At 39.8% G+C, this 27,201-nt stretch overlaps 2 protein-coding genes across 10 annotated transcripts; one reads left to right on the top strand and one right to left on the bottom strand.

Moving 5' to 3' along the window:
* On the bottom strand, positions 1 to 12,297 carry LOC112574307 (actin-binding protein IPP-like). Of its 6 annotated transcripts, none has more exons than XM_025255300.1 (8): positions 12,052 to 12,297; positions 10,299 to 10,417; positions 9,706 to 10,008; positions 9,339 to 9,467; positions 8,474 to 9,165; positions 7,777 to 7,969; positions 5,655 to 5,875; positions 1 to 3,701 (listed from the first exon to the last, which is right to left on the bottom strand). In XM_025255300.1, exons 1-8 carry the CDS (start codon positions 12,060 to 12,062, stop codon positions 3,477 to 3,479), a joined length of 1,893 nt encoding a protein of 630 aa, XP_025111085.1. In that variant the 5' UTR covers positions 12,063 to 12,297; the 3' UTR covers positions 1 to 3,476. The 6 variants fall into 6 exon arrangements, with proteins under 6 accessions (XP_025111085.1, XP_025111086.1, XP_025111084.1 ...); XM_025255301.1 differs by lacking the exon at positions 12,052 to 12,297 and adding an exon at positions 11,249 to 11,385; XM_025255299.1 differs by lacking the exon at positions 12,052 to 12,297 and adding an exon at positions 11,145 to 11,270.
* LOC112574309 (S-phase kinase-associated protein 2-like) lies at positions 11,509 to 26,963 on the top strand. 4 transcript variants are annotated; one of them, XM_025255308.1, is made up of 11 exons: positions 11,509 to 11,647; positions 12,307 to 12,460; positions 18,221 to 18,449; positions 18,895 to 19,033; positions 19,890 to 19,998; positions 20,225 to 20,339; positions 20,626 to 20,675; positions 24,493 to 24,627; positions 24,819 to 24,917; positions 25,144 to 25,271; positions 25,550 to 26,963. In XM_025255308.1, the coding sequence occupies exons 2-11, from the start codon at positions 12,390 to 12,392 to the stop codon at positions 25,906 to 25,908; spliced, it is 1,434 nt and encodes a 477-aa protein (XP_025111093.1). In that variant the 5' UTR covers positions 11,509 to 11,647; positions 12,307 to 12,389; the 3' UTR covers positions 25,909 to 26,963. The 4 variants fall into 4 exon arrangements, with proteins under 4 accessions (XP_025111093.1, XP_025111096.1, XP_025111094.1 ...); XM_025255311.1 differs by lacking the exon at positions 12,307 to 12,460 and having other exon boundaries at positions 18,241 to 18,449; XM_025255309.1 differs by lacking the exon at positions 12,307 to 12,460 and having other exon boundaries at positions 11,512 to 11,647.
* The last annotated feature ends 238 nt before the right edge of the window (positions 26,964 to 27,201 follow it).

The raw sequence follows: 27,201 nt of genomic DNA, 5'->3' as shown, positions 1-27,201 counted from the left end.
TCAATACACCCTGCAGTAAAGTTTAATCTCTCTTGTGCAATGATGCCATCAGATTATACAGTTATCATTTTCCTAAGACCACTTTCCATTCAAGGGCACACAGCAAAGTAAATAGATTCTTCTCAACAGGTCAAAAAAATATGATGTCAAACAACAGACAAAAAAAAAAACCCACACAAAAATGAACAAGTTTTCTCAAAGCGTTATACACATAATGAAGCAGATACAATGCATCTGAACTTCTGCACAATTATATATCAATATATAATTATCTGTTTAGATAAATAACATCAGCAAAATGAGAAAGCAACCCTTCCCACATGTAGGCATCCATACAGCACAAAACATGTAGACATACAGTGCAAAACATGAAGACATACATACAGTACAAAACATGTAGGCATCCATACAGTACATACAGAACAGGTAGGCATCCATACAGTACAACATACAGAACAGGTAGGCATCCATACAGTACTAAACTAGTAGGCATGTTGATTTACCAATATAGGTATGTCAATATACATTTTTTCATCTTTTACTTGCAAGCATCTTTGCCAATTGTCAATCATATTTTGATATGCTACACGTTATCTCAAATTCTTTGCTCTGACAAAATAAGCCAAATGGTTACGGTGTGCATTTGGGGTGGGAGAGGAGTGGATGCTTGAAATACTGTTGACATCTCATCACTTTTCTCACTTTTATCAGTTAATCCTTTGTTTTAGAATTCATGTGGAAACCAAAACATTACAATGACTATAGACCACTCACCACACTTAATTTCTAGCATTGAGAGGAGCTATCTACACATGCCATACTACCTGTTCCTGGATTCAGGTGTTGACTACCTGTTCTACTAGCAATCACCAAAGTTTTTGCATCTTAGGGTCTGCAAGAGTTCAACTACTGCAGATTCTCACCATGACAGGTCAGCACAAGACTTCAGTCATCAAAGACAACAATGGCTGCCTCCTCACTGCTGTACTAAACTGAATGCTAAACTGGACCGAAAATTACAAAACATGTAGGCATCCATACAGTACAAAACAGGTAGGCATGAATGTCATCCAAAGGAACCAGAAAACAAGCATGAGACCTACCAGTTCTATGGAAGAAGTCAAGAGAACTGTAAGCAATCACATCCCAGCAGAACTGCTCAAGGTAGGTAAGAAACAACTGTTTTGTACAAAGAATCTGAGAACACAAAAAAATGGCCCAAAGAACTGACTCAACCAGGAGTCACACTCTTCCAAAGAAAGGAAACAGTAAAAACTGCACAACTATGGAACCATCAGCCTAATCAGCCACCTAAACAAAGTGACTCTCAAAATAATACAAAATCACATCAACACTACAGAGAAACTGCTGGCAAATGAACAGGCTAACAGCACAGTTAAACGGAAGCAGATAGCTGAGTGGTTTGAGCGCTGGCGTCTGAACAGAGTGTGCTGGTTGAATGCCTGATTAGCGCGGCAAACTCCCCAGTCGAACAAGCTGGCAGGAATGGGTACCTGACTCCATAAAGGGTTGGGGAAGGTAAGGCAGTGAGGGAGAGGAGATTAGGCACCGCCCTCACATAAAGCTGGTCTCGAGAAAAGTGAGGTCTAACACCTCACCCCACAATGACCTGGAAAGGTTAGGGGATGACCTTTACCTTTACCTTTTTACAGCTGAACAGATTTTTTTACTGTCACATACTGATAGAAAAATGTTTACAACACCAGCAAGAGCAAAACCACAGCTTTTTTCAAACTTTAAAAAGGCATGTGAACATAGAAGAGTGTCTTGTTCAAATCATCAAAGTACTGTACAAGAACTCAATACTACAGGAAAACCAAATGGGAGCTTTCTTTTGTAAAACACAATATTACAGGATAGCCAAATGGGAGTTTTCTTTCAGACAACAAAATGCTACAGGAAAACCAAATGAGATTTTTCTTTAAGAAAACATAATATTATAGGAGAACCAGATAGAAGTGTGATTGTATAAGGAATGGAGACCAGCACTGACAAGATGACAAAAGTAAAGTTGTAAAGTAAAGTTTATTTGCAAAGCAGAGATCTACATGAACAGAATGAGGAGGTGGACAAGCTCTAAGTACATGTACTTGGTAACTTTTCCAAAAATAGCAGCCACATCAGAAAGGCAACAGTGACAGCAGCAACAGCCAGTATGGACAGTATCTGGAGCAGTAATACCAGAAAGTTTGCTAGCAAGTACAGACTGTCTAATAAGGTGTAGTTGTGTCAGCAATTTTGGGATACCAGACAGACAGAGGAAAAAATAGCCCCCTTCAACGATACAAAGAACCTTAAAGTCTGACAGGCATGATCCCAGAAATACCAAAGAAATAAAAGATAGAACATTTCCCCGGGGACTAATATTGGCAGATCACTGTCAACTGCTACCTAGTCAAGGATGGAGGAATGACCTGTTTTCGGACTAACATTCACCATAACAGGTGCTGTTCCACGAGCATCTGTCATACAGGTGTTCCCTACCTTTTGTCTCAAGTGCCTTCCTCCTCCAAAGCCATATTATTTTGTCTTTAGGGTTCAATAATTTGTCTCTGTCATCCACAAATCTCTTTGTTCTGGACCAAGAAACAGGAATGCTTAAGAAAATTTGCTAATGTCAGCATGAACCTACAGTTAATGGGATGAGGCTATAAAGGGCTACAAAAAATACAAATGAAAAGGATAAAGGGCCTCAAATTCTAAATAATCTTTTTTACCTTCTAACGTTAAGTCTCCTAGCATCACCCAGAAAGAATCATTAAAAATGTTACTAATCTGTCCCTTGTCTTTCAAAAATCAAGACAGAATACAAGTCCACTGATTGTTCTTTAAGATGAAAATAAAACTATTCTGTTGATGTCCTACAGTTTAAAAAAAAAGGGTGTTTGAAATTCTGTTCTGGAGATAGTTGCTCACAGCAAGCTATCAGACAACATCCATCTTTTGCGAAGAAAAGTTTTGGAATTCTGCTATGACAACAAAATGATCGTTGCTCACGGGATGCTATGGGCTAACAGGCAGTCTTTTAAAAAACAGAACATCAGCCAGTTACAATATCTCTGCATGTAACAGTTACCTGCCTGAGGGTTTCCATATTTACACAGTGCAATACAAATGTTGTGTGTCACACACAGATCTACATGAAAGTTTGACTTTTTGTCAATCACAGCATTTTAACTCTAGTGTCAAGTATTTCACTTCATCAATTATTTTTTTTTTAATTTCACCAATTAAATAATCAAGCTGCAGACAAGTACAAATGTTGCCTCTGAAATATAGTTTACAATCATTTATTTTGTGCATGTTGCCTCTCACCCATACATACACCCCAGCACACCCACAAGCACACATGCTGGTTTGCACTTGCTAGCTTGACACCTTGTTGAATATCTCCAGCTACAGTTAATTTGCTAGACCTGCATGCTGTAAAATACCATTCCTTGCTCCTTCACTGGTTAAAACACAAAAGCTGCAGCCTCACATCGGCCTGTCTGTAGTTTTGGTAAGAATGACCAACTACTTGTGGCAGGATTGTAGCATTCCACAGAGTCCAGGGTCAGTGGAGCAGTGTATTGACCAGCATGGGACCGACCACCCAACACATACAGCAGCCCTCCTACAACCACACATGATGGTCCTGCCCGGTTCACTGCCATTGGTGGTATTTCTGTCCATTTGTCCTGAAAAACATATCAAATGAATATGAGGATGTTAGCATAGAGGGTTAGGCTTAGTTGTGGACCCAAACAAAGGAATCAGAGCATGATTGTATCTTACTTTTCCTTGCCAGCATAAATGTAAGGGTTTTTTTTCCCCATATTTAATTTGACATTGGTGCCAACCTGTCAGTGACCAGAGTGAGAACGTTGGATTTAGGAGTGGGAGACATTTTGTTTTAACCTGGATGCAAAACGCTGTTTTGTTTTTTTTCATTGTAATATTGAGAGACACGAAGAGCAATGCTGAGACACTATGCCTAAATTGGTTTAATAATAATGATGGGAACTTATAATGTGCAGCATCACAACCAAGATAGACTGCACTCTCTGCGCAGACCAATAATGATAAATGAAAGATAACCGAAAGTGGACAGTATAGGCACACTGAACAACATAAAGATGAGGTACAAGAGGAGAAAGTAAAACAATGGATGAAGCTATGAAGGGATGGTGATACTATAAACAGTGTAAGATGAATAATCTATTCTAGCTTTAACAGGTAGCCAATGAAGAGAGTGAAGAAGTGGTGTGACATGTTCACATTTGTGAGTCCGGAAAATGAGATGAGCAGCTGAGTTCTGGACTTTCTTAAGCTTATCAATGAGTCAGCCAGCAAGAAGAGAGTTGCAGTAGTATAGTTTAGACAGAATAAATGAGCAGATGAGAATTTTGGTGGTTGAGATGGACAGAGTATGAGAAATGGAGATGATCTTCCTGAGCTCATAGTATGCAGAACGACAGATGTAAGAAACATGTTTATCAAGAAACATGTCAGCAGACATTATGTAAGCTAAATTACATGTTGAAGTAACAAAAGGAACATTGCCTACCCAAACAAAGACAGGCAGTGAAGGGTAAACACTCCCTCCGCTTTGAAGAAAAAAAAGTTTATGTTTTTTTCGTCATTTTGTTTTAACTTGTTATGGGTCATCCAAAGTCTAATCTCAGAAATACAATCTTGGATGCTCTGGATAGCAGTATGTTCCTGAGAAAGAGAACAACTGGTATAGAGCTGAGTGTTGTCAGCAAAGTATTGATCAGACAGAGAGTGAGATTGAATTAGATTAGTAAGTACTTCATGACCAAGTACAGAACCTTGGTGGACTCCTGAGTGTATGGTGGACCGGTGGAGACACGCAACCATCCACTATAACTGACCGAGTCCTATCTGAGAGACAACAGTTGAGTAGGGAGGCTAAGATACCATAGAGAGTACTGAGTCTATAGAAGTACTGGTTTATAGAAGACCTGAGAAAAACTTTGCGGTCTGTGACTGTTAAGTGATGAGCCAACGTCAAGACACTGTGCCAAACGTGGTTTACAGAAGGAATGCTTTGTTATTTCAGTGTATCAACAGCCAGCAATTGCATTATTAACTGAGTTAGTACCTTGTCGATATTCTGAATCCCAGTTTCAAATTGGATTATCTGTGTTAGGAGCAATCAGATTTACTTGTGCATGGATATTGTCATGGAAGAGTGAAGTGTCCGTAATTGTGACTGCTGCTAGTGACTGAAAGACCGTTTATATTAGAATAACTGTACCCAAGAATTACGCTAAGTGGTTAAATTATTTTACTTTGTCTCTGTGTATCAACAATTATAGAGAAATTAATCCACCATTAGATCGTTTGTTTTTTGCCTGAGTGAACGACCACATAACTTGTGTGCCTGTGAGGTGAGGAAGCGCAACAATGCCATGTGAAAATTCATTTACTTTATTCTATGCCAAGTATCTATGGTATGTGTATCTTTCGAATGTTTGAAGTGTTCATCAAACCATGGAGTGTGTTATGCTTGATCAGATCCACTAGGATTAGGTGTCCTGCTGATGCCCAATTTCGTGCATTCGTTGAAGAACAGCCCTCCCCTTTGAAATATTGTAGGCATGCTCATTACCACTGGGATTACTTACCTCATCTATGGAGTATCTTTCAACAGTGCAGAGAGCACCTTCCTGTTCATTCCATCCACCAACAATGTAGATGTGACCATCAATTGCTGCTGCACCAACATGTGCCCGACGGGTGCTCATGGGACACAGTGTCACCCACTCCTGTGTGATAGGATTAAAGTTCTCAGCCAGTTTCTGCTCCAATCCCATGTCATTCAGTCCTCCAATTAAGTACACCAGACCTGCAGCATACAGTCCTCATCTTCAACACCAGACCTGCAGCATACAGTCCTCATCTACAACACCAGACCTGCAGTATACAGTCATCATCTTAAACATATCAATTCTGCAGCCACAACATATGACAAACCTGAAAAACAGTCATCACTCATGATTTATATGCAAGCTTTCAGGGCAAATGAGATTTGATTCAAACTGACACCATATCAGGGACACACACTCAATGCCAACAATACACATCAGCAAACAGTGGGTCCACCATGTGTACTTGTATCGCACAGTATCATGAACAAGATAGGTCGCACTCTCTGCGCCGATCAGTAATTATAAATGAACATTAGGTAACAGACAGTGGATGGTGAGGTATGTATAGGCCTGCTGAACAACATAAAGATGATGAGAGTAGAATGTAATGCAATGGATGAAGGTATAAAGGAATATAGGTACTGTAAACAGTGTAGAGATGGAGTCATTACATGATGGTTGACATGACAGACAGTATTGGCAGGAAGTTAAAAATAGTAAAACGGGGATAGTACTTTGTCAACAGATATGTTTTCAGAAAGCGTTTGAATGTATCATTGAAGTCCGAGTGGCAAATGTAATGTGGAAGAGAGTTCCACTGCTTAGCAGCACAGAGGGAGAACGTCCGTTATCCATATGCAATTGTCTTTATGGGAGGGAGGACAGAATGCGGGAGTCTGATGAGGAGCGAATGTTTCAGGCAGGAGTGTGGACAGACAAGATTTCTGTAAAGTAGTTGGGGGAGAAGCCTTCAAAGAATCCATAGCATAGAGTTGAGAGCATCTAGCCTGTGGTATAGAGGACATGTTAGTTTAGTTTATTCCTTGTTGCTCCTCTAAGGAACATAGGGCCGCAAGAACGCCTCGCCAGCGGACCCGGTTTTGGGCAGCCTCCTTCAGTTGGGCCCAGGTGGTTCTGATGTCCTTTGCCTCGCTCTCTCCTAAGGCTTTCACCAGCATGCGTCATAAGCTCTTCTAGAGAGGAATCTTCCCGACCAGGCCCTTGTTGTGATATTGTTGCAGTTTCTGTAACAGCTTTTGTTTTTACATGAGAGGGTTGTTAGTCCAAAGCAAACCCCCCCAACCTGGAGGGCCAGGGTGCAACATTTTAGTCTGGCCTCTCCCCTGACAGACCTGTTCGGCTTGGTTAGACCTGCCAGGAGCACAAGGCTCCAGCCGACATAGCTCTGTGGATCAACAAGGCACGCAAGCCACCACACCACTACAAGGTAAGTTGCACCAACTGGTGGTGGGTATGGAGGACATGGTCTGCTGAATACCAACATTGTGTTGTCACCTTATTTTGACATCACATCACCTTCTGCACCTTTTGTCAAAAGTGAAGCACCTTGAACTGTTCACAGGCCAGGATAAGGCGGTATACAAGCAAATACATATTAGTCTAATTTAGCTTTAATTAGTAGTCAATGAAGAGAGTGAAGAAGTGGTGTGACACGTTCAGATTTGCGAGTCCAGGAAACAAGATGAGCAGCTTAGTTCTGGACTTTCTGAAGCTTATCAATGAGATGTTGAGGACAGCCAGCAAGAAGAGAGTTACAGTAGTCTAGTTTTGATAGAACAAATGAGCAAATGAGAACTGCGGTGGTCAGGATTGATAGATTATGATGAATGGAGTTGATCTTCTGGAGTTCATAATACGCAGCATGACAGATGTTATAAACATGCTTATTAAGAGACATGTCAGCAGACATTATGTAGTCTAAGTTACATGCTGAAGTTAAAAATGAAGTGAAAATTCAAACAGAAGTAGACCCTACTGGGCATAATAAAATCTGATAATATCCAACCGAAACTTAGGTCTGAAAATGTGTGTGATACCACAAAAACATGTTACTAATCTTTTTGAGCATGACTTTTACCTTGATGTTGGATAACTCCCATGGCAAAGCGAGGTATAGGCATGTGACCAACCATGCTCCACATATTTGTTTTGGGATCATACCTTTCCAGGGAACTGCCAATCTCTGCTCCTACCCATCCCCCAAAGGCATACAGATACCCCTCATGTTCACACAGTCCCAGGCCATAGCGAGGCAGTACCATATTCTGAACCTGTACAGATGTAGTGAATTAAAGCTCATGTTCACACAATCCAAGGATATAGCAAAGCAGAACAATATTCTGAACCTGTACATACAGGTACATGCAAGGTATGTAATGAATTAAAACTCACTTGAACACAAAAAAGTATCAGATCTTTAACACAAGATCAACATTGCTCTACAGTATAATAATTCAAAGAGCACACTCAAGTATTTGATAAGGAATCAAAATCCCTGTATTATATCTTAAACCATACTACTACTATGTTCTTGACTTACACCTGATTCAGGATATTTGATAAAGGACCAAAATTATTTTACCTTCTCCTTAATCAAGCAGTAACACCCTCTCCATTAATACACATAAGGACCAAGTGTTTGACATAGGACTAAAATGACTCTACCACATTATGTCATTCATCCTAAATCAGTAAAACTCTCTCCATTTACACACACCAGGGACCCAGTGTTTGACACTAGATCAAAATACCTGTACCATATAACTCATACGCACCAGGCACCAAGTGTTTGACACAGGATCAAAGCGCTCCACTGTGTCATAAATCATGCAGTCACTTTCACCACCAGCAACGTAGACACATCTATTGAGGACTGCCACTCCATGGCTGCTCCGTGAATACTTCATGCTGGAGACAGTATGCCAGTGCTGGTAAAATGTATCATACTTTTCAACTGATGCTAAAGTTTGTGTGTCTGTCCACCTGTACCCACACGTGCGACGATAACCACCAAGAATGAAGATGTACTTGCGAGCGGACTTGCGAGGTTGAAGGAGATAGGGGCGTAGATGAAATAAGCTCAGCTCTGAGCCTAACTGCTGGTCTAAACGTGATTCACGAACAAAATACACCACAGCCTGTCGCAGATTTTCATTTTCTATGCCCTCAACCATTCTGTCCACATCAGCAGTTGGTATCAAAGGAAAACGCACAGGTTTCAGTACGTCTGCTGCCTGAGGGAGACGGACAGGCACATTATGTTGAAGCCAGGTGAGAGCTGCCTCCAGCACTTGAATTTCAGAGTCCACTTTGAGAAGCTCGCTGTGGAAAATGTGAAGAAGGTGTTGCCAGTCTAACTGCAAAAATTCTGTACTTTGAGTGACTTCCATGAAGTGGTTTTCAATGAACTGCTCGGCTTTGTCCTGAACATCGGGCAACTGGTGAAGTTCTGCCAGTGAGCAAATCCCTGTACAATAAATACACAAAAGATACAAAATAAATACAAAATACATAATATGTCATAAACAATAAATACACAATATATACCACACCGTTGTTCTTGGGATTTTCTTTAAAGATAAAGGTTGCAGAATTTTCTTTTAAAGATGAATGCACAATGACAAGCTCTTTCAATCTCACCAATGCAGTTGTCAACGGCCAGCTGCTGAATAAGAAACTGTCGGCACACATCCACAACTGGTAGCAACTGCAGCATGTCTGCTGCTGCCAAAACTTCCTGACAAGTATCAGCACACACCTGTATTTTGCCTGTGACCAGGTAATATAATTTGCTTTAGAAGAAAACACATGATGACATGGAAACACCTCAACATTTCACTCTCTAAATTATACTTTATTCTATAATTATCAATATAGTGAACAGAAGACAATCAAGGTTTTACTTTCATTTGATGCCATCCAAGTAAGCAACAACTAACTTAACTGCAGTACAAACCAATCTATTACTGCTTGTCACGTACTGACACAGACTAGCCACAGGTCTTACCAGAATACATGAAGTCCAGAAGAGTCTGGAAGACAGATGGTGTCATGTTGTGAAGTGTAACGCTGTTGAGCTTTCCCTCACTCATGCCAGACAGAAACATGGCCTTGAAGTAGGGACTGGCAGCAGCCAAGACGACCTTGTGAGCTGCAAACTCCTGCTGGTCGACCACAAGCTGCACATCACAGAAGCTTCCCTCCAGCCAGAGGTTGTGGATGGTCTTCATGAAACTGAATGGATAATCTTGTGCAGCACTTGTCGCTACATTTGCCATCTCTTTGGTAAGACTGCACAAGTACAGCCTTGCTGCACATAAACATACTGACCATGATACTAAATACATGTTGATTATGTTGCAAAGAGCACTGATTTTAAAACTGCTGCAAATGCCGCTTGCATAGCTTCCTTCCCGTGGAGCACAGGGCCGCAAAAAGAAATAACAGTCCAGTTAATTATTCAAACACTGATGGCACTAACCAAGGCTAACTCATCTGGACATTGAACTTGCCTGACTTAATTTAATTTAAGCTTGCATGCATTTTTTTTTTTACATGGAAGTCATTTGAGGATGCAGATAACCTTTGTACGCTACTCACTTTGATATTCAGGTGACACAGAATACTCCCCCCAGTTGTGTAGATGAATACTCATGTAACACTGGATACTTTTTTCCAACTGACCCAGTTGTTGAATGGATACTTGACAGCTTACCAGACTGGGGAAGGAAAGGTAATAAAGGAGAGATGAGTACAGCCTTCACAAAAAATCTGGCTGATAGATAAGTGTGGTATCTGACACCTCATTCCCCAGCAACTGAAAGGTTATCTTTATCTTACAGTCTTTGTAAACCATAAAGCATGTCATTTCTAACTTACCTTAAGTATACAAAATGCAAATTTAACTACTAATTCCTGAAGTTCTTCTGATGGCATATTCTAGGTAGCTTGCATTTCATCTGCTGTTGGGAGACATACTATAAATCAATGACAGGCCTTTCTTCTGCTTTTTGTCTACGACCATGATGATGAAATGTTTAAGTACGAACCAAGAAATACAACTAAGTAAACAATTCAACCATCTCAAAGACAACTATATCTGCATACATGTGATAAAATATTATTATTTCTCAACTGCTGATAACTTTTTAAACATTTAATGTTTTATAGAATAATTACATGGTGCTATTGATATGTCCAATCCCATAAAGAAAACTCCACCTCAACCTTAAGGAAATATACTATTTCCTCCCCCACAATCATTACGTCTGATATTCTTAATCGTTAACTACTTAGTACTTTAAAGTTTTTATGTTTTAGAATACTTCAGAGAATTGGAAACATTTGTAAGGCCGGGAGGGGGCCTGTATAGCATCTTCGCTTTTCTGTATCGTTTGAAAGTCACTGCACTGCTTTTGTAAATGCGTCGTTACTTTATTTACTTGCCATTGAAAAAAGGCCTCTTCATTCAATCTTTCGATTCCTACCATACAAAAGTTGTACGTTATTTAACTCAAACTGGATGAGTGTAACATTGCTGGCCGTGTTACTTTGGTATCGGAGTGACATCCCTTGACTACGGGAAGTAAGAGTTGTCTGTACTGAATGGCGAGGTCAAGGGGCACCCGCTGTAGTGTATTGTCACCCTGCTGTTGTCAGCGGTTCAGGCTTCATATCTCGCCTCGGGACACTCTCTGTGAACACCACAGGGTTGGGTGTGGGGGGTTTCTCCGGGTACTCCAGTTTCCTCCCCTCTCCCGCAAGGTTGAAGCATTTGGCATCTTGGAGGTTAGTCGACGCAGCGGTGGCCAAAGAAAGATTTAACTGGACTGGTCGTCGATCTGGACTGGACCTGCTGAAAATCGCCCACAAAAAGCAAGAGTGGCAGACCCTGTTAGCTGCCGCCTGTAGCTAACCATGTGCTCCCCTTCCCACCCCTGCAACGACAGGTACCGTAAACAAAGAATGTCATTTTGGGAGAGAAGGATCGAGTATACCGGTCGACCATTGGCCACCTCGACCACAGCGCGAGTCGACTGAGGCGGTCATAATTAAGGGTTGACGAGTGCCGTTGTCACAGTCTACACCACGAATGCTATCCCTATAGACCAGTGGTTCTCAAAGTATTTCGGACCGCGGACAACTTTACTTAAGTAAAAAATATGGCGGACCACCAAGGCCTAAAAATCAGTCTGTACTATGAACTTCAAAATTAAATTGCCGCATTTGTTTGATTACAATTAAAAACTAAATGTATTTCTGTGACAGTACTATAGCAATAAGTTGACATAAAACTACATCGTTATTTGTAATTAAAATGTTAATGCGAGGAATGCATCACTTTAAACATTACTTTGCTGACATATGACCACTGCAGCCGCGGACCACCTGACTTATGACCACACTTTGAGAACCACTGCTCTAGGCTATAGACGTCCGTGTCTACACTGGCGGCCATTTGTAGAGTTCTTTCCCTTCTTTTCCTCCCCCTCCCCAAATTTTATCTTCTTCATAATAATAATAATGTTGTTAATCATAAGAGCAAATAGAACTATTGAAATCAATAAAGCCAAGTCAACATTTTAGAATTATTTTTATAAATAAAAAGTGCTGGAAGCGGAGAACATTTTCGAAACTAAAAGGTGGCGGTGCCGGGAGAAGATGGCGTAGTTATTGGCGCAAATTATAAACATGGGAAAAGCTAAAGGACCAAGGAAACATTCCATGCAGACAAGAAAGGAGAACAGTCTTCCATACAGCGGGTACAAATAAATACTTCTTATTTAGTGTATTATAATGTGAAATCCTGTTGGCTCATACAATTTGTGTGGATATCGCGTACTCGTGTATTGCAATGCAGCCGCTGTTCTACACGGAGTACGGCATTTTGTGATTCGAAGTGTAAGAATGATTTATTGGTTCTGACAGTGCAAAACGTATTAATTTTAAAAAATAGTAAACGTTTATAATAGACGAATGTTATTCTCAATACCTAGGTAAGAAATTTCGTGGATGCATGCTTGCTGAGATAGTGCTAAACCGTCTTTGATTCTTCAGACAAGGATATAATTAACCTTAAAGGATATTAAATGACAAAACGTGACAGCATTTGGGCAAAGCTAGCAGGGGAACAAATCAGAACCACAATTCACCTTGGCTTCTGTGTATAATATAGTATGTCAGCAATTTGAGCTGGTGGTGAAGACAATAAATCGATGGACAGAAAGGAGCACTGCCCGCCAGCAGGGGTGCTCAGATTGCACAGACTGCCAGTTTTTTTTAATGACTTCTATGACACCCTTAATGACTTAGCTGATGTGGTCTCTTTTACTATTTTTTAAATTAATACATTTTGCACTGTCAGAACCAATAAATGGTGGTCTCTTTTGTTGAATTCACTATACCCACCAAGGAACTGCCATCTTAATAATATTCCCAGGGGAACAAAGGAACTCAAATCTATGTTGAATAATAATAAATGTTCACAGGCGGTCCTCAGGTTACGTCAGTCCCGAGTTATGATGTTTCATGGTTACGACACTATCTCCCATTTACTGTATACAGCCTTGTTTCCACTTAAGTGGTTTTGCGTTGTAAACGTCGTAATGCAAACTTAGTGTTTGGTGCGCGTTTCATTTCATTATTAAAAATATTTTATATGTGGTTTTTTTATAACTCCTCTATTTTGTCCTTGGCTGCACTGGCTATTATAATCTGTTCTTGCTGGATGCTGGAGCAGCACTGATGAACTACAGTCTTGTTGGCTTCACTCAGGAGGTTCGTCGTGACTGTGGTTGTGTTTTTGGGACCTTTGTCTATTCCTGTATGTAGCTGATAGACACAGGCCACACTTTCAAACGGCACAATGACCACTTCTGATGATGATGATGACTTATTGATGATGAAAGTGCCGGTGGTGGGGAGGTGATGTCGTAAGGCTGACTTGCTGGTGGACAGTCTGACAGCTGAGATTAGGAACAAGCACTATGCTTTGTTACTGATTTGTCTGACATAACTTTTGTCTGTCTTTAGCCTCTTGTCAATTAATCTGTGAACTTTACCAGTTATTTGTTTTAACAAGTCATCTGCCCGGGGACCCATACTGGCTCTCGGTGGCCCTGAGTTCACATCTAAAGCTCGGAAAGCCATTGTGTCATCAGTAGGAAGGCAGAATACATCAATAGACACTCGGATCAGTGGAACTAAATTCGCCAGAAGACTGCTGGTATCAATGCAGTCACAAAGTAGAGGAAAACTGCATGAAAATTTTAAAGCAAAGGACTGATTGTGTGATCTTCAAGTTCTTTAGAACAAACTGATAGGCAGAAAAGACAGGAAATCCGAAAGTTGCAGAAGAAAACAAAAGTCAAACAGTCCTGCACAGCAACGGCGCAACGAAAAAAGCACCAGTTTACACAATGGGCACCAAAAACACAAAAACTTAATAAAAATACAGAAATTGCATAGAGCCACCTCCCTCAAACCTGCTAGGCAAAGGGATGCCACTCTAAGCCATATATATATATACATTTATAACAGTTGTATAAGCACTACTGTTAATGCTACATATATATAATAGTTGCACAACCACTATGGATAAGAGCTTGCTTATAAAATTTGCTGATGACAGTGCCTTGCTATGACTCTTGTATGATAAGATGTTCATAGTGACTTTGTACAAGCTAACCCTGTTCCTTGACATGAACGCCTCAGAGACAAAAGAAATGATGTAAGATGAAAAAGCCTTATACTATCCTTGGCATTGCCATTAATATAGTCAACATTAATATTTAGGTATTACCTTTGACACTCAGCTTAAATGGGATGCCAACACTGACGTGATCCTCATTTGGAGCCAGCAACACATGTACCTTTCACAAAAACTCATATCTTTCTTTGTCATTCCTGCCTAGGTTTGGAAGCCTTGGTGTATGTAGATGATTTTACTCTCTGCATCCAAAGCAGATCCCTAGACTGTTTCAAACGCAGTCTTCAGCTGTGCTTTAACAGTGTGCAAATGTGGGTGACAGAAAATGGCTTCAGATTTTCTCCCATGAGGCCACTATGCATCCCCTTTTGTAAACTATGAGGCATGTTTCCAAATCCATCTATCTAAATGGCAGAGTACTCAAAGTTGTCCATGAAGTAAAATTTCTTTGGGTCATCTTTGACAGCAAACTATCCTTCCTTGTCCATATCAAATCTCTATGTTCCTCATGTCAAACAGCCATTCTGGCAAACATGGGCATTCTCCAAGTAATTGACCATATCAGTTGGGAAGGGCAGACCACATGATCTTGCTTTATCAGGGTTAGTGGCCTGGTCTGCGTAACTTGAGGGCATGCCATGCCATGCTTACACTGAAAACAGAGGGAGGGTAGAGGGTAACAGCCATGAGTTGATTTGACCACCGAATACAGGTTATTCAAATTAATCATCACATATTGACACATTCATTGCATGAATACTGTACATAAAATGAAACTTATTTTTTTCAGTACTAATTTGTCATGCAGTATATACACTTAACTATAACTTTTTTTAAAAGTTTCATAAATCTTGAAACTCACAAGCTGTACAGAGAAACAAAGAGTAACATACATTGATCAGCCATAAAGGAGGTAATGCTGATTGTGTATCCATGTATTTTGTGGTCAAACCAGCATGGATGATGATGTGATCATATTGACTGTAGGCAATAGTCAAATCAACTTATGTGGTGGTTAAATCAGCAAATGGACAAATCAACCATCCCTTGGGTACAATCTCATTAAACAGAGGGGTGTGCGACATGGTTCTAGTTGTGGGCTGTAAATGAACTGCCTTTTTTTTTAATTAGACCAGGTAACAGGGATCTTTTATTTCATTTTTGTTTAATAGGTTAAACTTTATCTTGGATCTTGCTAAAGTGGAGTTGTTTATTACTAACCTTAATAAAAATATTGATCAGTGTGTTGGTTTATATAGCACAGAATCATGCACATAAAGAAGCATGCACTAATCCATGAGGCACACACTAGGTTACTGTCTAGTACATACCATGTCTGTAATTTACTTTGTACGAGTGAGTGTATGTTGTAGAAGTAAGTCTGTTATATGTGAATATGGGTTCATGGTTGTTGACGATTCAGTCTATATATTATTTATATAAAGCACTCTTTGCAAATTTTTGGAAAATACAAATCTCATCATTATTATGTGAACAAACAGAAAGATGGGCAATGATGAGAATGAACAGAAAGATGGGCAATGATGAGGATGAAGTACAAAAGACAGAGAAAGATGGGCAATGATTACAATAAAGTACAAAAGACAGAAGACGCAGAGGTAACTGTTAGTAACAATGAAAAGTTGGCTAAAAAGTAACAAAGGAATATCAGCAGGACAGACTAAGCAAGAGATGAAAGGAGAGAGGAGCAAAATAGGTTAGTGGACTGTGTTTAGGAGTAGTACTCATGAAAAAGATGTGTTTTTAATGCATGTTTATAAGACTCGGTGATGGCTAAGTGTTGGAAATAAAATGAGAATTTCACTGCTTAAAAGCTGGTGACCACGTTATGGTTTCAGTGACTGGAGTAGAAGTGTATGCTGGTCAGACAAAATCTGTGACCATTTATTGTTTTAGTGACAGGAGTAAAGTATATCTTGGTCAGACAAAGGGAAGGGTTCTGGTTGGGATTTAGGGGGAAAGACGTTAGGAGAAATAGTGCCTTCTCAGAAATTAAAGCTGAGTGCAGATGACTTGTACTGAACATGAGGACAAAGGCGGCAAGTGCATAGAGATGTAGAAGAGTGAGATGGTCCTGTTTCTTTGCTTTGTGCAGTAGAGTTCTACACTTTCTTAAATTTGTGAAGGTGTGCAGGCCAGCCTGAGAGCAAAGAATTGCAGTAATCAAGCCTTGATAGAAGAAATCTACAGAGTGTTGTGTTAACAGTTTGTTGAGAGAGAATGTGGTTGATGGCAATAATCTGACATAGTTTATAGTCAGCAGAATGACAACTGCAACTTGTTTGTCAAAGGCCATGTCAGTGATGACCATGCAGCCAAGATTCTCTACAAACTGTGCAAAAAGAACATTGGCCTCACCATCGTTGATGGTTTTGAGTAGTCACATAAAACTGGTCAACAAAGTTTTACGAAAGTCAAGTTACTGAAATCAAATTAGTCATTTCTTGTCATTTTCTTATGTGCTCAACAAGAATATGACAAACAAAAGGCAAAATTGGCTCTAGTTTTTACGTAATCTCCAATAATTATTGTGTACATCACGAAATGCATGCTATTAGTAATTGACCTCTGATTAATACCTGTAAACAATCAAGTCATAGACTATGTCCAAGATTTCTTTGCCTGTCTCTCGTACAGGTGTTCAGGAGTATCTCTGGGGAATGTCCAGCAGTAGTCAGCTCCAGTGGTAGTGTACAATTTTCCCTGCTATCTTTTTTTCATTGTTGCGATCTCTTGATGAAAATATTCGCCATTTTCATCACTAACAACACGACAGTTGTCAGGAATAGAAATCCAGATGGGAAAAAAAGGAAGTGGATCTTTAGAGATATATTTCAGCCAAGTTCCTGATACTGCATCAGCCTGTCTTTTACTAAGTTCCTTGTAAGTTTTCTACCCTAACGTTCCCGAGAAAGTTTGTAGACACTAGGCGCAAAGTATTCCATGTTTGTTTTGCATCACCCTGCAGCAAGTTGTTGAACTGGTCATCTTTGAAGAACTCTTGAAACCTCCCTCTTTAATCTTTGTCTTGCTAAGTCGAGGGAATTTTTCATTCATCTATTTGAAAGTTGACAAAGTACTGTCCATGGCTTTCATAAAGTTCTTCATCAAACCTAGTTTAATGTGAAGGGGTGGTAGCAGGATTTTGTGAGCCTCCACCAGAGTTGGGTGCTGGATATTCTTTTCTTCAGCTGCTACATTTTGTGCAGGTCCATTCCTTCCGCTAGTAGTGCAATTCCCTTGCTTGGCTATCCTGCTTACATAAGAAACATGTATTTTGTATGTGCCACCTTACTAAGTCAGTAATAATTTCAGTGTTGACCAGTGTAATTGTAGGTCAATGTTGTCTTTCCTGCAGAAGAGAGAGAGCTTCAGTTTTATTACTATTCGGCATCAGTTTGTTTAGCAACAGCCAGTTCATTACATTGCTTATGCAATCCTCTATGGTGCTGACAGCAGAATGAGGTGCATTTAGTGATCTAGAGTAGTACATCTGCACATCATCAGCATAGGACTACTGACAAACAGAATAATTTTGAATGCAAGATGACAGTGGTTTAGTGTGCAGAATAAACCGTATCTTGTTCTTGCTGAAAATGATACCTAGCTCTTGCCTACTGCAGGCAGGTCAGGCTCATTGCAAGTTGTGCCCTGGAATTACACATTTGTTCTATTATTTTTATTAATATATCTATGTGTAGATTAAGGTATACTGTCAATAAGAGTGATAACACATTTTGTTTTGGCATGGCATGATATATTTATATGCAATAAATAATTGGTGTGCTGATAGACGCTGCAGCATTTTGACAGCCAGGCCTTTGTCCTCCCGAGTGACTTGGGGGCTGGACACCAGCTCCACCATCAACATGTACAGTGAGATGGGAGTGCTGCCTCTTGTGGCTGCTGATGATGACAACATCAACAACGACAATGATGCGATAGAAGGTGACAACACTGGTAGCCTTATTACCCCGATGATAGAGATAAAAGACTCTATGAATCAGCCTCTTTTACCACCGGTAAGTAATTTAAAATAGGAGAGAGTGTTTATACCCAAGAACAGGGGAGCTGATCATGTTAGTGTATTTGTGCATATTTTTATATGCATGTTTTGTTTAGTTTATACCTTGTTACTCCTCGAGGAGAATAGGCCCACAACAACACCTCGCCAGTGGACTCGGTTTTGGACAGCCCACCCCCACCCCCCTCAGTTGGGTCCATGTTTTGTACTTATCAGTATTTGTGTACAGTAGATGTATGGGTATTAAGGGAGAGATGCATAAATATTGGCATGTGTGGGTGGGGGTTGGATTAATGGGTGGTTAGGTGTGAGTAATGAGCTGTCACTATAAGTATGACTGAGGGATAATCGTGAGGTTCACCCTTTCTTTTAGAGCATGAAAGTCTACTCCACAAAAGAATTTGTGAGTGTACATATTGATGTGATAAAAGTTATCCTGTCAGGCACCACGCATCTTAGTGGCTAGTCAACGTGACAACTGCTTCCTGGGCAAGACTGTTGTTATCACTAAGCTTACACCTGGCAAAAGTGACTACCAGCTCTTCAAGCGCCGCACTTTGGTGCAAGAATCTTCTGCTCCAGGTAGCCACATCCTGAATACTAGCTCTGTACTGCATTGTTTACTGCTGTTATTTGCATGTTGCAGGGCATGGTAATGAGTGGGTGCTGTAAACTGCATAGAGGGGTAATAGTATCAGGGTATGATGAAGTGAAAGTATATTACAGGACCTGGTAAAAGTATTGCAGAGCAAAATGATAATGAAAGTGCATTGCAGGATGTGATGAAAGTGTATTAAAGGACAGCATGACAATACAAGTGTATTGCAGGGTATGGACAGAATATTACAGGGTGTGATGAAAATATGTATTACATGGCAGGAGGACAATAAAAGTGTATTACAGGGTGTGATGACAATGTACTACAGGCTATGGTGACTATACTACAGGGTGAGGTGACAATGTACAACAGGCTGTGGTGACTGTAATACAGGGTGTGACCACACTATTACAGGGTGTGATCACACTATATTATGGGTGTGGTGACACTGTATTACAGGGTATGGTGACAGTGAATGGGTATTACATGGTAGGAGGACAATAAAAGTGTATTATAGGGTGTGATGACAGTGAAAATGTATTTAAGGGTGTGATGACAGAGAAAGTGTATTACAGGGTATAATGGCCTGAGAGCAAGGGTCTTAACTAAACAATATTTTACAAAGTTAAGCCAGGGTTCTGACTGTTCTTAAGCTATGAGAGAGAAGGTTTTAGCATCATATATGTGTCTACAAGTCTTCCAGCCTAGTAGGTGTGAGGGTTAAGGTAGGTAATAAAGTTTAATTGCAAAATTATTATTATTTTGTGTGTGTGTGTGTGTGATTGAGGCATGTTGGACACAAGGTTGCTGAGATAAAATCCATGATGCTAAATGCTGCAGATCCCTTCCTGAATCTGTCAGATGAGGTCATCTTGCATGTCTTTCGCTTCCTACCAAGATTTGTGCTTTGTACCTGTGCTCAGGTGTGCAGGCGATGGAGTAGTCTTGTGTAAGTAGTGTGTGCTGTGTATTGGAAAATATTATGATTTAGGTACTCAATTTGAAAATGCCCAGTAAAAGATTTTGTAAAAGTTGGAATTCATAAGTTGTCTGTGTTAACTTTTCGCATTCATGAGTGTGTGCGCGCATGAGTAACATTGCGTTTGCACTATGTGCTTATAGTGATTAATAGGTTTAACCTTATAATATATGGGCATGTAAAAATGTTTGAGCAGGAATGATGAATCACTGTGGCGGAGAGTTGATCTTGGAGGAAGGGTTATCCAGGCTAAGCATGTGTCATCCCTGGTCAACAGAGGCACCAGTCGCCTGCGACTAAATGGCACTGAGGTATCAAAGTCATATTTGTCTAACCCTGACATTACTACTTCAGCAGAATATTAGGACTTTAAGCATTTTTATGGTCCTGATAGTTGGGTAATATCTATGAGGTTGTTTGTTTGTTTTTTGGTGTTTTTTTTTTTGTTTGTTTTTTTGAATTAATTAAATTCTCATAGATGAGCAAAAGAAATATGATTACTTGAAAGCAAAGGTATGCAGAAGTACCAGTATTTTGAAGGGAGACTTATATTTGTCATATGGATCCATTTTCCACAATTCTTTCTTTTGATTTTAGATATTAGGAACCAGGCTGGAGGGCTTGCGACCTATGTTCACAACACAGAAGTAAGTGTTGAATGGATGCGCTTATGTGCATGAGTATGTGGAGATAAGATGTGTATGTAATGTGACAGTCACTTGTATAGGGACAGGTTATGTCTGTATAGTGTGTCACTTGTACAGGGACAGAATATGTCTGTGCATATTTTATACATTTGTAGTTCTCACGAAGATAAGTTTTTCCAACTTTAAAGAAAAAAGTCCCTGCCTAATACGACAGGGAACTGTAAGTGACAGTTCCTGTCTTTGCACAGCACATGTAGGGGCCACAGACTTCACAGACCATACATTTAGCACAAAGGCCTATAACCGGTTAGAACAAGGTCATGGTCGCTGCCTATGTCAGTGCCTGGGTACATTCTTGTCTTGAGCTTGTTGATGCTGGATATGAAGCGTTTCAGCAGCAGGATATAGTCGATTTGATCATGGACCAATTCGTCTGGTGAGTGCCACTTTGATTTCTTGTAGGGATGTAAGATGTTGGTTAGGGTGAGTCTCCGACTCTGCACAAATTTTAGGATTCAGATACCCCTGTCATTAGTTTCACCAAGGCTAAATTTGCCCACTGTTCCTGCCCATTGCTGGCAGGCATCTGGGCCGACCTTGGTGTTCCAGTCACCAAGTACAAGGAGGAACTGCCTTCACAACCTTATCTAGTTGATAAAACTCCTCCACTTCGTTGTCTATGTGCATGAAAGTTTGAGCATATACTTGGATATTGGTGACATTGTGGGGTTTAGCTGAAACACATATGGAGATCAGCTGCTGAATACGGATGTACAGCTGATGACAGCTCCTACCACCTTGTAGACAAGGAAGCCCACACCATATTTATGTTGGCGTCATCCCCACTTTACCACAGTTTGTGGCTGTCATCCATTGTTTCCCCCTTTCCTGTCCATCTGACCTATGCCAGTCCCACAATGTCCTGCTGGTATCGTTTTAACTCGTGGGTGAGTAGTTGAACGTAGTTGATGTAACGTTGAGTTTTATACACTGGGTAGCGCCCAACTTTTCTCCAAGTGAACCACAGCCGGTAGCTGGCCTGGTAGTAGGCGCTGGACCCTGGCTGGTACTTACATCATGGAAAGTCTTTGTCCGCTGATGCTGTGTTAGCATTAAGATGTTCTTATTTTCACCCATGCTTCCATTTACGCACTCCCATGCAGATCTCTCTTTATCAGCCCATCTCTTCCATTTCCTTTCCATCCAAATGATTTTTTTAAAAAAAGGTTTGTGACAGTACTGACTTTCTAAATATCATTTCAGAATGAGACAGATATTATAAACTTTAAGCAAAAATATATTCACACTGATCCAGACAGGTACTTCTGAAATACTGCTTTTATACCTAAAACTTTTTCATCAATGAAGAAAGAAAGAAAATGATCATCAATGATGTTAATGAATTTTACAAAGTCACAGAGATGTTAAAAACTTTGTATTGTTATCTTCAGCCTTATCTTCTATTTCATTTACACCACTGGGAAAATTGATGATACGTTATGAATTTGTTGTTTACACACAAGCTGTTTTTTTTTTACATGCACTTAATTATTGACATTCTATTCCCCTAACAATAAATCCACCATCACCTCACCAACCACGTTTCGCAAAAAACTGAAAACCAATCTGATTCTTTCAAACCAGTCTTAAACTACCAAGAAACACTTCTGTCTACATTTTTTACTTTCCTGGTGTTTTATATATTTGTTCACTTTATTTTTTCTTCTTTTGTTTTTTTCTGCGCAATGAGCATTCTTCGGAATGGATACCTGCGCATTACAAATCGACTTATTATTATTAAATACAGAGTTATTTATCTAACCCAAACATTTTTTTACTAACACATGATTATTGACACCCTATTCCCCCCAACAATAAATAACGGTCTTTGTTGTCTTACACTTTCTTCAATAAGGCTGATATTGATACCCTAGCATCATAGCATCATACAAGGAAGAAATATATGATAGCAACAACTGTGCTTGTATCTCAGCAGATATACCATGAACTAAGAAAAGAAAGAACAAAATAAACTGATGGCACCTTCAAAAGCCTTTCTTGTAAGACTTCCTGTTGTAACTACAGTCATCTCTGTAACATGTGATTCCTTATCTAGGGATCCTGCTCCCAAGATCAAATCAAATCAACTTTATTGTCTGTCCAAGGAAGTCCAAGACAAAGATTAACAAACCCAACCATCTTTTGGCTTGAGATCCCAGTCCAGGTGTTTTCTAATTACCATGCCATCAATTTTAATGCTCCAAAGAGTAAATGGTAGGTTTCCTCTAGACCTTTTGTTCAAGAATTTGTAAAACTTGTTTTCCAGGTTTTTTTTAAAAAAATGAAATTTTAAAAATAATTATATAACGAAAGAAACAATTACTTATTTTTTCTTTTCTCAATGTTGTTTTCAGTAATTTTTTTTTTTTGCCTAGAAAAGTTCACAGTAAACATTTGTGAGAATTATAGAAACTATTATCTATCAACCACTAGTAACACTGCCTCTTGTTCCAACCATGGAAAATTTTTTGAATTGTCTGGTACTGTATTTGTTTTTTATCTTGACAATTTCTCATAACATTTTCTTCATTTTAATCTTGAACTTTGTGACTTACATTAGTACAAATGTAAATGTTGTAGTCCTTGAGCAGTTCTAGGCTAAGCTCCCCATGTGATTGCAAAATTTTTATGAGACACTTCTCCCTAGTCATGACATGATCTGGGAATAATAATAATAACACTTAATTATGGCATTTCTTCACAGAGTAGCAAGCTCAGTATGCCTCACGAAAGAGAAAACTTAAGACACTAAATGGGAGAATTATAAAATAATAGTCGTGTAGAGTGGTACAACATAAGCATAGAGTCTGGTGGTGTTTTTTCAGTTCAAGATATCAGATTTAAATTGAGCTTTATAAAGGCAGTTATATCATCAGGTGACAGCATAAATTTATAAATACATTCAGCAGACTTTTACTCCAAGCTTGAAGGATGCACACACACACTTTTACAAAACTATGAAGGGCAAAAGGAAGCTTCAGATCTCCATTAATACCTTCAAAAGAAACTGCTACCGAGATGGAAGGGAGCTATGCAGCCAACTGTCCAGTGTCAGGCATGACCCAAAACACACGTTAAAGTCTAGTAAAAGAACAAAAAGACTCGTCTGTTCTAAGATTTTCAGGGCATCGTGAATTAGAGTTGCACAACCCTAGATTCATCTTTCTACTATGATTGTCCAAAGCCGGGTAAAGTAACTCTTCCTGCAAACATTTCTTCTGCAGATTACTCAAAAGTCATGATTGTTCATGAGGTCACTATAGAAAGTGCAGCATCTTGTGGTTGATTCCGTGAGTGCTTCGTCTGCATGTATTGATCCTGGCTATCTATCTATCTATCTATTCCTCTTCGTGCATCAGGTTGCACATAAGGCCTCAACCAGAGTCCACCACCAATGTCGATCGGCTGAAACCCGCTGTAGGTGACCCCATGTCCAGCCCTTTCCTTTCATCTTCCTTTCCACTTTTCTTCTCCAAGTTTCCTTTGGGCGGCCTCGTTTTCTTCGGCCGTCTGGAGTCCACCGTAGGGCGATTCTGGAGAGGTCTGCTGTCTGCTGTCTGCTGGCGATTGATCCTGGCATAGCACTTTATTGTCCTTGGTACAAGTAATTAGTACTGCTAAAATAGTTTTAGCATTAAACCTTGCATACCATTTTACTGTCCTCAGTACAATGTGTGCTGCTACAATAATTTTGGTATTGATATACATATTCATGTTTCTAGAGGCTAATGTCACATTGTGTGTGTTTTCTACTAAGGATATGTAAGCTACAGTATCTGGATCTGAGCATGGCAATGGTGGAGCCTGACTTGCTGGTGCAGCTATTCAGCCTGTGCAAGGAACTACGCAAATTAAGCCTGGAGAATCTGCAGCTTAACAATGCTGTTTTCAAGTAGGTCCCTAGTTTTATAATCTGCAGATGTTTTGATGTAGGTTGCCAGGTACTTCTCACTTGTCAGCAAGATGAAATTGCTACATTCACAAGAGAATTGTTTTTAAAAACTTTTTTTTTATTTGCATGAATTTTCTTTTTCAAATGGAAGTGTTTGTGCCCTAACTTTGCCCTTGTGACTGGTGTGGCAGCATGCTGGGAGAGAATGAAGACCTTGAAGAACTGAACCTGTGCATGTGTCATGGCATCACCACCGATGGACTCAGAGCCATCTTTAGCAACTGTAAATGGTAAGTGATTTGACCAAACAGTGAGGTTTGAACAAAGGAAGAAATATTCTTCAGTACAGGATGTGAAATATCTGATTCATAGGGCTACAGAATTGTTTAATCACCTTATTGTATAAGAATACCTGGCTATTTGTCGTCTGTGTTAAAGGATATAAAGTTGGTTTCTTTTTAACAAACTGGCTTTCTTTACTCTGGTTGACACCCTCCACTCATTGTTTATGTTCAGTTTAGAAGCCCTGAATGTAGCTTGGACTGCCATGTCCCAATCTACCATCAACTATCTGTCATTGTGCCTGCCAGCCAACATTCTCAAACTCAATCTTAGTGGTTGCAGGGAAAACATTACAGACAAAGGTGAGCACAGATTTTGTGGAAGATAATGGACAGACCATGATGTCTGCGTATAAAAATCATGTGTATGGTCAGTAATCGCTATGCATTTTCAAACTATTTATGTAAAGTTAGTAAGGAAAGTGTAATCTTTAGGTTACTTTTCTGGGGAACTTGCACTTCATTCCCTGGTCTTGCCATTGACCTTTTACCTGATTCTTTGTCATTTAAATTCCATAATAATGGTTTAAGTCTGGCCTGTATTCTGTGTGATGCCACTAATTTCTTGGTTCATTTATCAGATGTTGTTGAGCTGTGTAGAGCATGTCCTGACCTAATGGAGCTGGACCTGAGTGATGCCACGCTCCTCACATGTCACGCTGTCCTGCACATCAGTAAGCACCTGCAGCAGTTGGAACACCTGGCTCTCAGCCGCTGCTACCACATCTCCCCAAGAACCCTTTCTTGCCTGGCCAGCCTTCCTCGCTTGCAGGCTGTGGACTGCTTTGGCATGCTAGGTGACAACCCTTTACAAGAGCTGAAGGAAAAGTTGCAAGGTGTGCAGGTCAACAGCTTCCCATTTTCATCCATTGCTCGCCCCACCACGGGGCTGAGACGAACCAGCATATGGGGGCAGAGAGTGAGGGAAAGTGTGAATTAAATATTTATCTTATTTGTGCCAGAGTGTGGGATGGGTGTCTGATGTGTACTAAGCCATGTATTAATGGAATGTGTTCAAAACATCTTGATTACAGACTGACAGCATGATGATGTGATCCTTTGTGAATCATAGTTACAGCTAACCATTTGGTATTGGGTGCATCACAAAGCACATTGACAGTTTGGGAACTTCATGTATAGCTAAATGCTCACTGTTCAAGGTTTCATTTCACATCACAGAATGTTTGATGAACATCATAATCATTTGACTTGTTCAGGAAAGTGTTGGTGAAAATAATCAAATTATCTCGTATAAAATTATAGCAGAATCTTGATACAAGTAAATGTGTGAATCTTGGTATGTGAAAATACAACTTTGTGCGCATGTTGTTGAATGATAATCATGTGACAAGTAAACATTATATCAATGGTGGCAAGATTAAAAGGACTTGTCATTTAAGTCCAGGAGAGAATAGTGTTTAAAAAGAAGTTTCGAAGCCAGCACATGACCCAACACTAGAGTAGCACTTCACCCTTTCATGACACCATCCAGCTCATCTGAGAGAAAGGTCAAGGCTTTGTTTTATTCCCTAAATACATAATCGCCTTTTTGTTTTGTTTTAATGGTTTAGCATTTAGTGGAAGATTACAATGAATGACCCTAGCAGGAAAAACTACTGTATCTTCTTTTTGATGCTTTTTTGTTTCTGCCTTCGGTGGACATCACTGGGACGCCTACAAAACAAATCTTTAGCTCTTAAGGGAGATTAACTACAGTAATTTATCCTTTTTTGTTTCCCCCAACAAGGCTTTTGACAGAACCTAGGCCTGCCTCTCCCCCTCCCTTCTTGGGGGTCTCTCGCTGAAGTTTTCAGGTATTGATGTCACATTTTTACTAACCAAGTTAACATTTAGCTAATAAAATGTATCTGGTTTAAAAGTTACTCAACATGTCTGGTTACAACGTCAAAGCTGGTTTGACCGCAGCACTTGGAAATTACCAGTTATTAATTAACTAGTAAAGATACCAAGTCATGCTTGGTGATAGAAACTTAACTGTGTGGGGGTTTTTTCCTAATTGTGCAAAAGGTGTTTTTCATCTGTGTGGCAGAGTGTAGACACAAAAATGAAGACTATTCCATAGTCAGATTTGCAGACACCAGACTGATTTCCAACGAGGATGACTCCGGACAGGATATTCATTACTTAGTTGCATTAAATATATATTTACAGTTGAATGTAAAGCACGTTAAAGAAATCATTGTTCAGTTAAGGAAGGATGAAGTTGTTTCTG

Source organism: Pomacea canaliculata, linkage group LG10 (assembly GCF_003073045.1).
Source record: "Pomacea canaliculata isolate SZHN2017 linkage group LG10, ASM307304v1, whole genome shotgun sequence".
Lineage (NCBI taxonomy): Eukaryota > Metazoa > Mollusca > Gastropoda > Architaenioglossa > Ampullariidae > Pomacea > Pomacea canaliculata.
The sequence above is the reverse complement of the archived record's forward strand: the minus strand, read 5'-3'. Positions and strand labels throughout refer to the sequence as shown.